The sequence below is a fragment of the Homarus americanus genome, unplaced genomic scaffold (assembly GCF_018991925.1).
Source record: "Homarus americanus isolate GMGI-L3 unplaced genomic scaffold, GMGI_Hamer_2.0 scaffold50281, whole genome shotgun sequence".
NCBI lineage: Eukaryota > Metazoa > Arthropoda > Malacostraca > Decapoda > Nephropidae > Homarus > Homarus americanus.
In genome coordinates, this window is record NW_024742338.1 from 4,953,543 (window position 1) to 4,966,491 (window position 12,949).

Below are 12,949 nucleotides of genomic sequence, written 5' to 3' on the forward strand. Positions count from 1 at the left end.
TATTCAATAAACAGAACTTAACGTGTCTGTATTGTATTTACTCATTTCATGTCGTACTATTACTGACACAGGGCAGTATTCCGAGATGAGAATCGCGCCCACCTGCTAGTGGAAGGCATCAAGATGTACCAACTGGATCTTGAGACCGGCCCAGATGAGTTCACCCAGAAGATTGAAGATACATCGGTAATTTCTAACAACCATTTTAGTAAGACCTAACCTTTGGTATATAGGACAGTATTGTAGCAGATATTGGAAAAGTCCCTGTTAGTTTAAACCTTCATATCTGTCTCTTCCATGAGAATTAAATTACTTTTCTATTTCCTCTTTCACTCAATCATGATCTGTCTTTCTTTATGAAGTTTATATTGTTGAATCTAGTACAGTAGTAGCTCTCTTGAAGGGGAATTTGAGATACTGTATCCAAATACAGGCATCCCCGAGTTACAGAAGGTATGTGTCCTTGAAAATTTGTCCATAACATGAAATTCCGTAATGCCAATCCAGTTTTCCCATTGACTTCCATTATATAATTGGACATGCATTCCCAAGGAAATGTTTTCGGCAAAAAGACATAATACAAGCACATTTATGAATGAAAATAATTTTTTAAATCGTACATTGATTATTTTATGATATAATATGATAATAAATACCTTATATACAAAACACTTGAATTTAGCTTACCACAAGCGATGTTGAGTGCTGCATTAGGTGAGGTGGTGAGGTAGGATGGTGCAATCTGAGTTACCGGAAGGGAGACGGAAGGGCACTACTCTCTCCTGCCTTGCCCTGTACAGTATTGTACCAACCACCAAGAAATCTACACAAAATAAATTGTATAATTTCTGTGTTTTTTTTCCTAATAGTATTGAAGCAAAAATTTAACTTGAAAATTTACCCAATTTCCGTAAGGGCGAATTTTTTGTCCGTTTCCCGAATTTATTGGTCATAATTTACAAAATCTGTAAGAGCGAATTTCCGTAACCAGAACTTCCGTAACCTGGAGGGCGCCTGTAAATTAAAATTATTAAATAACTTGGAGTATAATATGGTTAATAGCAGATGCAGGGTGTTGGCAAAGACATTCAGTACAGTACTGTATTGTATAACTACTGAAGGACATTTCCATTGCCAAGGATTTATTTAATAAAGATATGAAATTATAAGACTTTGGATGTACAAATGAGTTGATGAAGGGAAGAAAAGTGCAAAAACTTTATAAAACTTTGCATCAAGTTACTTTGTAAGTACTGTAATGGTGACATTAATTGAAATAACAATCCATTATGTTATGAAGATCTAAATACAGTACAGCATTCACAGTGAGGGTTTATGTGACCAAGGTTTCAGTGTTTTGATGGCAGATGTGTTTTGATAAATGATTGAAAGGAATGGAGCATAATGTTCTTGTGATTGAATGAGGCTTTGACATGTCAGTCCGCACCTTCATTCCATATTACTGTACAGTACTTTACAGAGATTGTGATGCCCTCAGTACTGTCAGTCTTAATGGTGTCTCTTGTTTGACCGCAACTGAAAATGTTGTAATCAGCATCAGTGACATATTAAAAATAAATAAATAAATAAATAAAACTTCCACAAGTACTTTTGTATGAAGACCCACAAATGTTGGGAGTTTGTTTTTATCCAAATCTTCAGTCATGGCTGTAATGGAGATCTTATAAGGTGGTACATACACTAATATTCCCTCCAACACATTTTATTTAAAGCTATTCATTTGTTTTATGAACTATTATTTTCAATACAAACTGTCATATTTTGATATAAATGTGTACAATGTTTAGCCAGGTTATTGTTCCATGGGAGGGCTTGTGTAACCCTCATACAAATTCCACATTTTCTGACTTATTTTCATAACACCTGTTCTTTAGCTCCACTGATGAAGTAGCTAATTATGGTAATATCTATCCTGATCACTCCAACTAGTGATCCTAAGTAAATAGGGTTAGAGATCTCCTCCATTAACTATACCCTTTCCACACTAACTTTGCCCATAGGCCCACCCCTCTTCTATACTAATAGCTGATTGGTTCATAGAAAATTAAAACTTAATAAATGTGTTCACAATTGTTAAGCAGACCTGTTATTATCTAAAATAATGTTAATTATATGGATTATGAACATGTGAATCATTTCGAGGCATTAGCACTTCGGAGAGGATGTTAGAAAGTTTTAAATATTTATTATAAAAGGTCAATATATATAAGCGTAGTCCTGTGGGAGGTAAAATGCTCATGGGAACCAATCAGCTATTTGTAGGTATAGACGAGGGGCAGGGCTTATGGGTCAGCTTAGCGTGGAAATACTATATACCTGTATAATCATATAGTACACCCACATATATATCTCTCCTGGAGGAACAACAATCCTCCCGGCTACCCATCTAACCCTCTTCACCGTTGTTGTATGCTGTGTATACTATATACTGTATTAAGTGGATAAGTGAAGTTTCAGCTTACCCATTAATCACTTATTCTTTTAGGGTTTGGACATCATGGAGAGAGTGCGATTACGTCACATAAATTCCGAACTGGGCCGTCACCTGTACACAATACTGAGGGGGGAGCCATACGAGTCCTCGACCACCCTTGAAGATTACTCTTCTAATCTCCCATCTGGTGCCATAGTGTTCCAGTCTCTGCGGGCCAAACTGTACAGAATATTGCAAAAGTCTGCCAAAGGTTAGAGTAGTGTGGCAGTGTCCATACTGTGTACAGTATTATGTAGCTTATTCTAGGATTCTTTCCATCGTAGGTACAGTTGCTGAAGGTCATCAGCGTAAAGTTTCATTTTTGTGTGTACAGAAGTATATATTTTTTTGGCCACAAGTTTTCTCTCATATTTTCAAAGAACTTTATTTCCCTTTATATTTTTAACTCCATGTTGCTGTTTCCTGGGGTATTAGAAAGCCTTAGTTTCCAGTGGGTAGAGATCTTCATTAATTTGAAGCATGCTGGTATAACACCTCCAAAGTATTATGTGATTTATTAACCTAAATTTTCAACATAATTTTTGCCTTGTAGTTTGTAGTGGTTTGTGTCTCCTGCATTGTGTTGTTCAGAACAGTACAGTACTGTATGTGTTACCTTTGGTTGATTTTGTTATTTTGGTCTGAGAAGTGTGCGGTGTGGAAGTGAAACAGAAGCAGAGAATTTTAGTACACACTGCAGCTTAAATTTTTTTGTTACCCCATACTCCATGTGTGTGTTCTTGAGAGAACAAAGAAAAATAGTTGGTAACATTAAATCACAAATCTTAGTTTTAATTATTATGATTATTTTTTTTTTTTGTATTTTGAACCTAACTAATAACCATTTCTATTAAGTAAATACAAGAAGATACAGCAGTTGTATAGGTATGGGCAGCCATAATGTGGAACCATTAAGAATACTGTACAGTATACCGTGACTGAAGTACTGTATGATAAGCTTAGGGCCAGTCACTTGCTCACTTCATGTCCCTCACTCACTCTAAAAATGTTCATGTAGAATACTGTCACTACTGTACACTCACTCACAATATCTAAACAGATATAAACTTGCGTGTGATGTACAGTTTATTAAAATAACACATTTCTTAATTTAATTTTTATATAATGTTAATTATATATGTACAGTACTGCTGTACCCTCTCCTTTCAGGTAGGAAGGAACCAGTCATAAATAGACTTAATGTAACATTTTTGACACATTACTTAGTTTACTCCTTTGTTACTAATTTAACTTTCCTTGTTTTTATGGCTCACCATGTTGTGTATGTCAAGTGTTGCCTTGTTATCTATCCATCCAGATCATGTTGTTTTACTAACATGTTTTATTTTATATAAGTTTCATGTTTTCACTTTGTGACTATTGCATTATTTAATTTGGTTACCGTTGGCACACCTCTATCATCTAATACTTTTAGTATTTCTACAACTATTCCAGAGCTTCCAGCCACCTTTAATTTTTCATTTTGTCAGCTGCTTACTTCTCCCATTCTCTTTCAATCCTTGGACATGGTTCCTGTACTGGTTCTGTTACTTCCTACACTGCCCCTGTGCCATTCCTACGAGTACAGTACTCCTCGTTCATTAGTTGATAATAGTATTTTCACTGTTGATTTCCTCATTATCAACAACCACACAACCATGGTCATTTCTCACACTGCTCACCAACAACATCCCTGTTTCTACCCACTATTTGCCTGGCTATTCTGAATACCTCTCTTCTTTTGTCCACACTATTCAGTGTACAGTATCTGCAAATGTATCTTGTTCATACTTTTTAACCTTGTAAACTAATAAAGGAAAAATGTGCGTGCGTGTGTGCTCTTGTTTGTTACTTCTCTATATTAAGAGGAGGAAAGGCTTGAAAAGGTAAAAAGAAAATAAATAAAAACTTGAGAAATTGTACAAAATGGCTGAGCAAGGTTGCACATTATAGCTCCCTTATGTGTTGTTCTCTTCTACCTGCATAGTACTTGCAGCTTTGCTTTAAAAGCTGACTACACTGTTCATTTTGGTGGAAACTCCTATTATGCAGGTTAACTTTAGGTGTTTCATCTTTGTTTTTAAGACAAATATTGGGATGTAATTCTCATTAAGAAATAAATGTACAATTGCCACAAAAAGTTTTGGAACAGTTGGACACAACAGATTTCAGAATGAGCGCTATGGGTCGTGTCATCTCGGAATGGTTGGTATCCTGGTTGTGAAGCGACTCTTATTATTGAGTAATAATATATGTTGTTCATGTTTAAAGTATTTACAGGTGAAAAGAAGTGCGGGCACTTTAATTTACAATAAAACTTCTTCAGAGAGCAACGTTTAGATTTCTTGTTCATTTATTTATGTTGTATGACCTTAGAGTGTTTCAGAACTTTTTGTGATGAGTGTACCTCATAAATGCTCCTTAAAGAATCAGATCTCTAATTCAAATATATTTTTTATCTGTGAAATATTAAAGGGGGAATGACTCACATTGATCACTATCATATAGATACTTTTCAGAAGGAATAAGTTATTAATATTGTTTTTTTATGATTTTTTTCCGTGGATGAAATTAGATCCATCCCAAATGTAAACATGGAGGCTGTTGTGTAGTAGCTCATGGCCATCCATATGGTGAGGTCGCCAGCCACACAGTCACTACTGTACATGGAGTCTTCTTAATAAAGGACATATTAATTATCAAGAATTGATATCTTAATCACTTCATTGGTCCATTATTGTGTCACTTACATAAGGCTAAATGTTATGTCAGTGACTGGTAGGTTATAAGAAAATGGTTGTACCTGAGGCAGCTGCTCAACAAGGAATTGGATATAAAAATATATATAAACAACCTGAGGCTTCTGTACTTGTAAAGTTCATTTTGATTTGCCATGTGTTGGCTAGAGAGGGAAGGATGAGTGCTGGATTACTTACCACAACAGGATCCTTAAGGGTCTTGCATGTTACCTCAGACAGGTAGAAAATGTAGCTTTCACTTACTTCATCTTTCTGTCTTGATAAAAAATAATTGATATTGTCGTTTGTAACCAGTCCAGCCATAGTAACAAAACTGATTCAGAAGAATTAATTCCTGGTAGTACAGAACTGAGTCAGTAGTCAGAGTCTAAACTCTGAATACTAAACATATCATGTATAAGAAACTGATGACCTATAGTATTTACAATGACTTGGTGAACAAGAGCAAGGGAACCATAAAATGAACAGCATGGAGTGAGCTTGTAAAGTTTTGTCCAAAATGTGTGCTTTGTTTTAGGGTAGCCCATGTTGGTCTATCAAGTTCCTTATGCTTTACAGGTGACTCAAAGTTCAATATGGTAGGTGTTTGTTGTGGGTTTACTTCTCTGTGTAAATGGGAGATATTTCATCGTGTTTTCATGTCTAGCACAGTATTCTCTAGGAAGTTCTTGCCTTGGATGGACTTGCACTGTACCAGCTGTACATCAAGCAGCAGCTGGCCACCTACCTGGCTCAAATTTGACCACACAATAACTCAACTTTATGCACACATTTGCTCACACTTACTCTTAAGGCTATAACTGATAAAAAAAAATGTGTGGGTAACCTGAGTGTACAGGGTATATGAAGGCTGAATGATGTCATTTATGGTATTCTTAGTGGTACAGTAGTACAATTATATTCAAACTGCCTAACATCTGTGTACACTCTTGTTCTCCATGTGTGGCTTTGTGTATGTGTTTAAAGATTTCTTGTCTTGTCATTTCATATTATTCTCTTTTTTTAAAGGTTATCAAGTGAATGAGTTATGAACTATTTCCACTGAAAGGTGAAGGACAAACTTGAGTGGTCTGTTGTTTTAAGTTTGTTTTATCTGAGTATGGTAATGCCTTCAACAGAAACTATGAATACAAATCGGCTGCTGTTTTTTAAATTTTCAATATTAGTAATACTCCTTGGCTTCAGAAAGTATCCCTCCCCCACTTTTGTACATTAGAGCATGGGCATTGATTGTCACTCAATATTGGGGAGGACCTGTTGCACCCCATGATAACCACCCATGATTGTTGATGATGGAGACACGGACACACTTGTCACTACCATAGCCTTCTGGCAGCCACGTTGTTCATTGATTTTACCTTTTTTATACTAATTTCTGTATAATTTGTTGTGAATACAGTATTAGAATATAAAGTAAAGTTATGATTGCCTGACCTGGCAGCCACTTTTTATATTCCAAAGTTCCTTACACCTTTTGTGAACACATCACAAGAAGAAATATGGGGCATCCTTAATGTTTCCACCACTCCTATATTCACTGTACCTCATATTTAATGTTGATGCTTCATAACAACAAAGGCTTTAATCAAAGATCAGCCAAATCACAAAGAAAATCACTTAAGCATGGCAAGAATTAGTGGATGCATCGAACAATATCCACAGAATCCTTACTGCTCATAGCCCATTAATGATGATGATAGTTTAAAAATTACTTGTATCACATTAACTTTTTTTTTAATTTGTAAAAAAAAAAAAAAAAATCTGGCTTATGCCCTTAGGCCAGGATGCTGTTATAATATAGGTTGGTTACTAGGTGATTGGCATCTCTACCATTCCCATAATATGTCAGAGTTGATATGTCAACCCTTGTAGATATAACTATTACTCCACCTTCCCTGTTACAATTTCCACCTCAGGTGAGCCAGATATACCGTAGGGGTAACAGCTGCTCAGTTAGTTGTCCAGTCAACACACTTCTTGCCAGAGTTGCAGTCCAGTATTGTAATGTCAAAGTCAGTTTACTGTTTGAAACTTACCGTAGTTGCCAGCTGACCGTCACCAGGAATGTTGGCATCAGACCGGTTCTCTGACAACTTATTTACTATAAAAGCTAAGAGCAGGTGTAGAAGTACAGGCTGATAGCTTAGTATGTTCCTTGGATGCCTCTACACTTTCTGATGGTTACATTATCAGACTATGGTTAAGGATTTCACTGGAATTGAATTTCAAAACACTTTAATGGATTGATCTTGACATCATGCAATTATCTGTAACTTTGGTGCAAAGTGTACTGGCTGGACATAAGAGACCCACGAGCCTCCAGAAGGCAACCACTACACCTCGTCATCCTCACTTGAGGTAGATGGGGAGGAAGGGGTGATTAGCATAGTTGAATGAGTTAACACATCATACCTGACTTTTATTATGGGGAAACAACATTCCAGTGGAAAGCAACTTGTATCATAAGGACTACCTGGCTCTAGGGGCTCCATTAGAAACTAGGATTTCAGGATCATTCCTCCTTTCTATATAAGCCTTTTGTAAGTATTGTAAACAAGAGTGTTAACATGAGTTTGCAGACTGGTAGGAAGGTGACAAAAGGTATGATGTCCTTCTTCACAAGGAACACATCCCTGTCCCTCCATGATAGACGCCTATGCTTTAGAGTAATTTTTGTGAATATTTTCCAGAACCTAAACGCTCTCATTACACGAGAGGCCATAGGAGGAAATTTAGTAAGAATATTCCTAAAATTTTCTTAGATTTACAGAGACATCACCAAATTGCTTTTTTTAAGGACCACCTTTGGCACTATCTTTTTTTTATTTTAGAAACTTTGTGTTATTTTTTGAGCTAGACACCAGAGTGAAAAAATGAGAATGTTTGCTTTGTGCACATCTTGATGATCAGTATCATATAGTCTAAGACAATATTATGTACCTTCTTTCTTTTTCTCATAGTTACAATATATTTGGCTAAAGGTTGTGCACTCTTTGCTAAGGGTCTGACTTCTAAATACTTACTGTAGTTTGTAGTGAGAATTGAGACCCAAGTTCATCTTAGTAATGCATTGTGTTGTTAGTTGGACTCTTATCAAGACTATGAATGCTGGAAAAGTTTAGAGGACAGTCCCTTAGAGTATGAAAGTTAGTTTGCCTATGTCGGTGCAGTTCACCAAAAGTACAGGTGCGTTCAAACTGTACACTTATCTCTTCCTTGCTGTGTACTTTGCGATAACTGGCTTGAATGTATCTTGTGCCAACATATGAACATTGCTTGGATATGTGAGCACTTGTTAAAATAGTAATGATATAATAGCAATTGCTAAGAGTACAGTACAGCATATTATAGTAAATTGCTTGTAAGTTAATTTAATAGTGATTTTATAACAGTTTAATTATCTGTAAGGCTTTAGTATACAGTATAGTCTCGTTTTATGCGGTCAATTAAACCCCTGGAGGTCCACGTATAACGCGTAAACGAAATAACAACATATGGGATTAATGGAAATAGAGACTGGGCCGACTGCCAGACTACCCCTTTTCCTGACACAATATGTACGTTGTAGTAAAAATAACATCTTAATTTTATGATTGTATGCACACAATTAATATTTAAGAGAAATATCAATAATATTAGGTTTTTTAACACTTAGGTTAGTAGAAGAGATGGTTGGGCACACAGGTTGGTTCCTAGGCAGAGGGCAGATTATTGGCTCTCACTTGTATCACCTGTATCACTATCCACCACAGAAGCTAGCGGGGCCTCCTTGTCAGACCCCTCAAAGTCCATATCCTCACTATCACTGACTTGGGCTGGCTGTGGTGGGTAGCGGGCACGAGGGAGTAAACGCGGAGACGGGAGACAATGGGACTGACGCAGTCAAGGTCATCGCCCTTGGTGGCAGGGCAAGCAAAGTTAAATAGACTAATCACAGCTCGCGGCGGAGGGGGTGCGTGGGTGGTAAGGATACGTGGCCCAATCATAGTCCGAAACGTCATTTGACGATCAGCGGTGAAGTAAGAGCGACCTAGCGCATAGCTTGTCCGTGCTGTTTCCCGCGTAAATTCAGGAATGTACCGCGTAACTAATAATTGGAGCATCAGGACAGGTGCTGCGTAAATGACCAACCGCGTATAAGAAATCCGCGTAGACCGAGACTATGCTGCGTTGTCAATAAGTGTTTTAACTTTTGTGTTTGGAGGCAGTAAAGTAAATTCACAGTATTCAATAGATGTCACACATTCTACAATGTAATATTTGAAGAGAAAAAAAAATCTGGGTATTTTTTCTCATAAATGGACTTCCTCGGCTCTCCACCTCCCCGTTGAATTATTTTTTGTACAATTTCAAATTTTTTCAATATTTTTTAATGGTCTTTCAGCTCTGTAGTATTATCAGAAATTGAAAATATAAAATTTGAATGACTTTTGGAAACCATAAATGTTTCATGTACAGTAATATAGTGCCAGATACTTAATGTGGAGGTTTTAGAATATTATGCAAAAATTACATGTGTTCATTATGCCATTTCTCACCCTACAGCAGGGTAGCACATGCAGGTATTAAGTTCTCCATCAAAATAGATTTAATTTTAATTTAATTATATTTGTGACATTTTATCTTCTATTCCATTTTTCTTTTGAAATTTTGATGCCCCCACAATGTGTGTAGAGAGTTTGCTTTTGATAACCAGCAGAAGGTTACATTATCAAGAATACAGTTGCTATTTGTAGTCAGTTAGAGAAGACACACAACTCTTCTTTACCAGTATGGGCCAGGCATAACACATTCTTTGGTGCATCTGCTGGCTCAGATTATGTGACAGATTCATGAACCTCACTAAATTACTCAACTTTTTCTTTGTACTCCCATAAGAATTACTTGAACATACAAGAGACTGATGTACCTACAGTGTTCAAAATAATGATACAAGTTGATTTGTCTAATAAATATGAATTTTGCCGTAATTCAGCTTCAGAGCAAGTTGAAGTGGAAGACTTGATTGATAAAGGAATGGGAAGTTAGATAGTAAAGTGTACCGGGTAATTTTATGTTAGTAGTTACTGGTCTCCTCAAGGAAACACATGATTATTGTACATTGATGTACTGTATCAACTACCAAGAAAGTCACTGTCGTCAGTGATGTTATGCAGGTTTATAAATTCAAGTGTTTGGGAAGTGGGTTGTCTTCCTCCACTACTTCCCCTCACCCTTGAACCTTTTTTGCCCCTCATCTCTTATTTCATAGTTTCAATTTTCTCTCCTTGCCTTTCTCCATGCTTCATTCTTCGCTCTTTTCTAATATGTTAACTTCACCATTCTTCACTCGCTTCCCTTTTGGGAAATACTGAGTATGCGGATGCTGTCATGTAGGCCCCAGTTGTATTAGAACCTAATTCATCATCAGTGCCATAATTTTTTGGCCATTTTCCCACACTTGGCATAGTGTCCTGGAACTCATTAGAATTAAGCTTTAATACTAATGATTTGGTGAGGTTGGAATTTATTAGGACTAGGGGCCCAGTTAGACAGGTGCCACTTACATAACAGTTGTGTGTTCCACTTGGGCACTGTAATAGGCTCTGTGTTTCCTTCCACTAGCTCTTGACACCTTTGCTAACTGACTTTCTTAATCTTATGAACTATTTGTTACTCTCAATAAATCATTTATTTCACTTTACCCAGTTCATTATCAATACCTAAATATTAATTACTTTCCTTTGGTTATCATCAGTAAGTACCTTTGTTACTTTCTTCAGGTCACCATCAAGTTAACTTACCTCTCATTACTTTCTTCGGGTCACTATATAGGAGGTATATGAATAGTCATTCTATGTTATAACGAGAAAGGACTTGTGGTGAATAAGAGGAAAGCAGAGAATGTTAGGAGTGTGGAGTTCAGTAAAGCAGATGTAGCCACCCTGCTGTATGAAGAGAAATTATGCTTTAAGATATAGTTTAAGCCTTAAGGGAGATAATGTCTGAGAAGTAGTTTGTGACACATTCCTCATATTGACAGACGGGTTGAATCAGGTTCCAGAGTGGTGCATGTACTCAGGCAGCACCCTCAAGGAGCCAGACATGGTGGATCCTGTTGAGCTAGAAGGTAAGTCAAGATTTTATTCAATTTTTTTTTTTACCTCCTCAAATATAAATTATGAGGAGAATTAACGTAAGATCATGACAGTGTATAGTATATGCTGATGTTATTAATCTTATTTTGTTAATGCAATATGGAAATAAACATTTACAGGAGGAAGTCCATCACTAGAAGAACTGTGGGACGGTGATCAGGACCTCAAGTGGAGAACTTTCCTTGATGCCATTAATCCAGTTTTCAGTGAAACCAAGATCCGCTCCCTTCCTCCCAACCATATTGTACCTGTTGCCATTCTCTTTTATTTACAGGTTAGTTAATTTATGTGGAGGCTATGGTAGTTATTAGTAGTCAGTGATTATTACCACGATAACACTAATTTTTCAATCATTTTATTTTCATCCTGATATAAGATTTTTTCTAATTTATTTTTTTAACCTTCATAGTGCAGTCAACCAAAACCAATTTTGAAGGACTGGGAGATGAACGCTATGATTGCTGCATTCTTGTCACCAACACGTGATGACCTTAACCAGATCCGGGCACTGGCACTGCCAAGAATTGATGCACGAGCTGTGCATGTAGCTGCTATATTCATGAAGGGACTTGTCAATTTATATTTCCTCCTGGCAGTGTGTGACTTCCCAGTTGAACGTAAAAATGTAAGTTTCTCCTTTTATAGAGCATCTTGGCATTATTTATATGTATACGGTGTGATATCAGTGTTGGTTTATAATTTTTGACCCAAGTGATTACTTATAAAGTAAGTCATTTAATCAATTCTGCTATACTTCTCGTAAATGATGCAATATATAAACCGTGGTGACTTGTTTGGTGGCAGGCAGTGCCTTGGGCCTTCTGGGATGGCAGAGTGTTCCACCACTACTACCTGCGGGCAAAGTCGGGAGCAAAAATAGATGACCTCTGTGAACATAAGGTAACTTTGATTTAAATTTTAATTATGCAGAAAAATCCTCTTAATTTTTATATGTAACTCTAACCATCACTTGTGAGTGAGGGTTATTAGTAGTCTTTTGTTTTGCTCTGCTTATACTATCCAGTGGAATATTATCTGTAATATCCATAGCTTGAAAACTTGTGAGGTGTGAATGCACCTTCATTCAACATTCCTCCAAAATGGTACTGCAGGGGGGGGGTCCTGGTGGTCCAGACCACCACCTTTTCATCAGAAAACTCCAATACTTTTTCTTTAATGCAGTATTGCACTCAGGCATTTTACTATTAGTAAAAAGTAATTACAGTACTATTGACCTCAGAATATCTCTTAATATCAAGTGCACATGGCTTCAAAACTGCCTCAAAATGCCCATGAGATTGGTCAGATTTCAAAACCTTTTCAGGGGAGATTACACCACCCCCCAAAGAAACCCAACTGAGTGGGCTCGCTGCGCTCGCCATGTTCCCTGTCCACAACTTCTTGAACCCCCCTCTCTTTTGATATTCCTGGATCTGATTCTGCACTGTACTGTCGTCGACTTCCAAAGATCAACACTATGTTAATCTTTAGGGGTAAGTACAGACAGGTGTCTGTACTTACCCTTAAAGATGTGAATCACATGAAAGCGCTTGGGAACT

At 36.9% G+C, this 12,949-nt stretch overlaps 1 protein-coding gene across 4 annotated transcripts in view; it reads left to right on the forward strand.

Annotated features, from left to right (window-relative positions):
• Nucleotides 1-12,949, forward strand: part of LOC121876860 (constitutive coactivator of peroxisome proliferator-activated receptor gamma-like) — a 63,960-nt gene that overhangs the window by 23,283 nt on the left and 27,728 nt on the right. For all 4 annotated transcript variants that reach the window (XM_042382336.1, XM_042382337.1, XM_042382338.1 and 1 more), the window contains 6 exons: nt 72-186; nt 2,507-2,705; nt 11,276-11,362; nt 11,510-11,664; nt 11,800-12,015; nt 12,195-12,290. In XM_042382336.1, coding sequence (XP_042238270.1) covers nt 72-186; nt 2,507-2,705; nt 11,276-11,362; nt 11,510-11,664; nt 11,800-12,015; nt 12,195-12,290 — 868 coding nt within the window. The remainder of the gene's footprint in view (nt 1-71; nt 187-2,506; nt 2,706-11,275; nt 11,363-11,509; nt 11,665-11,799; nt 12,016-12,194; nt 12,291-12,949) is intronic.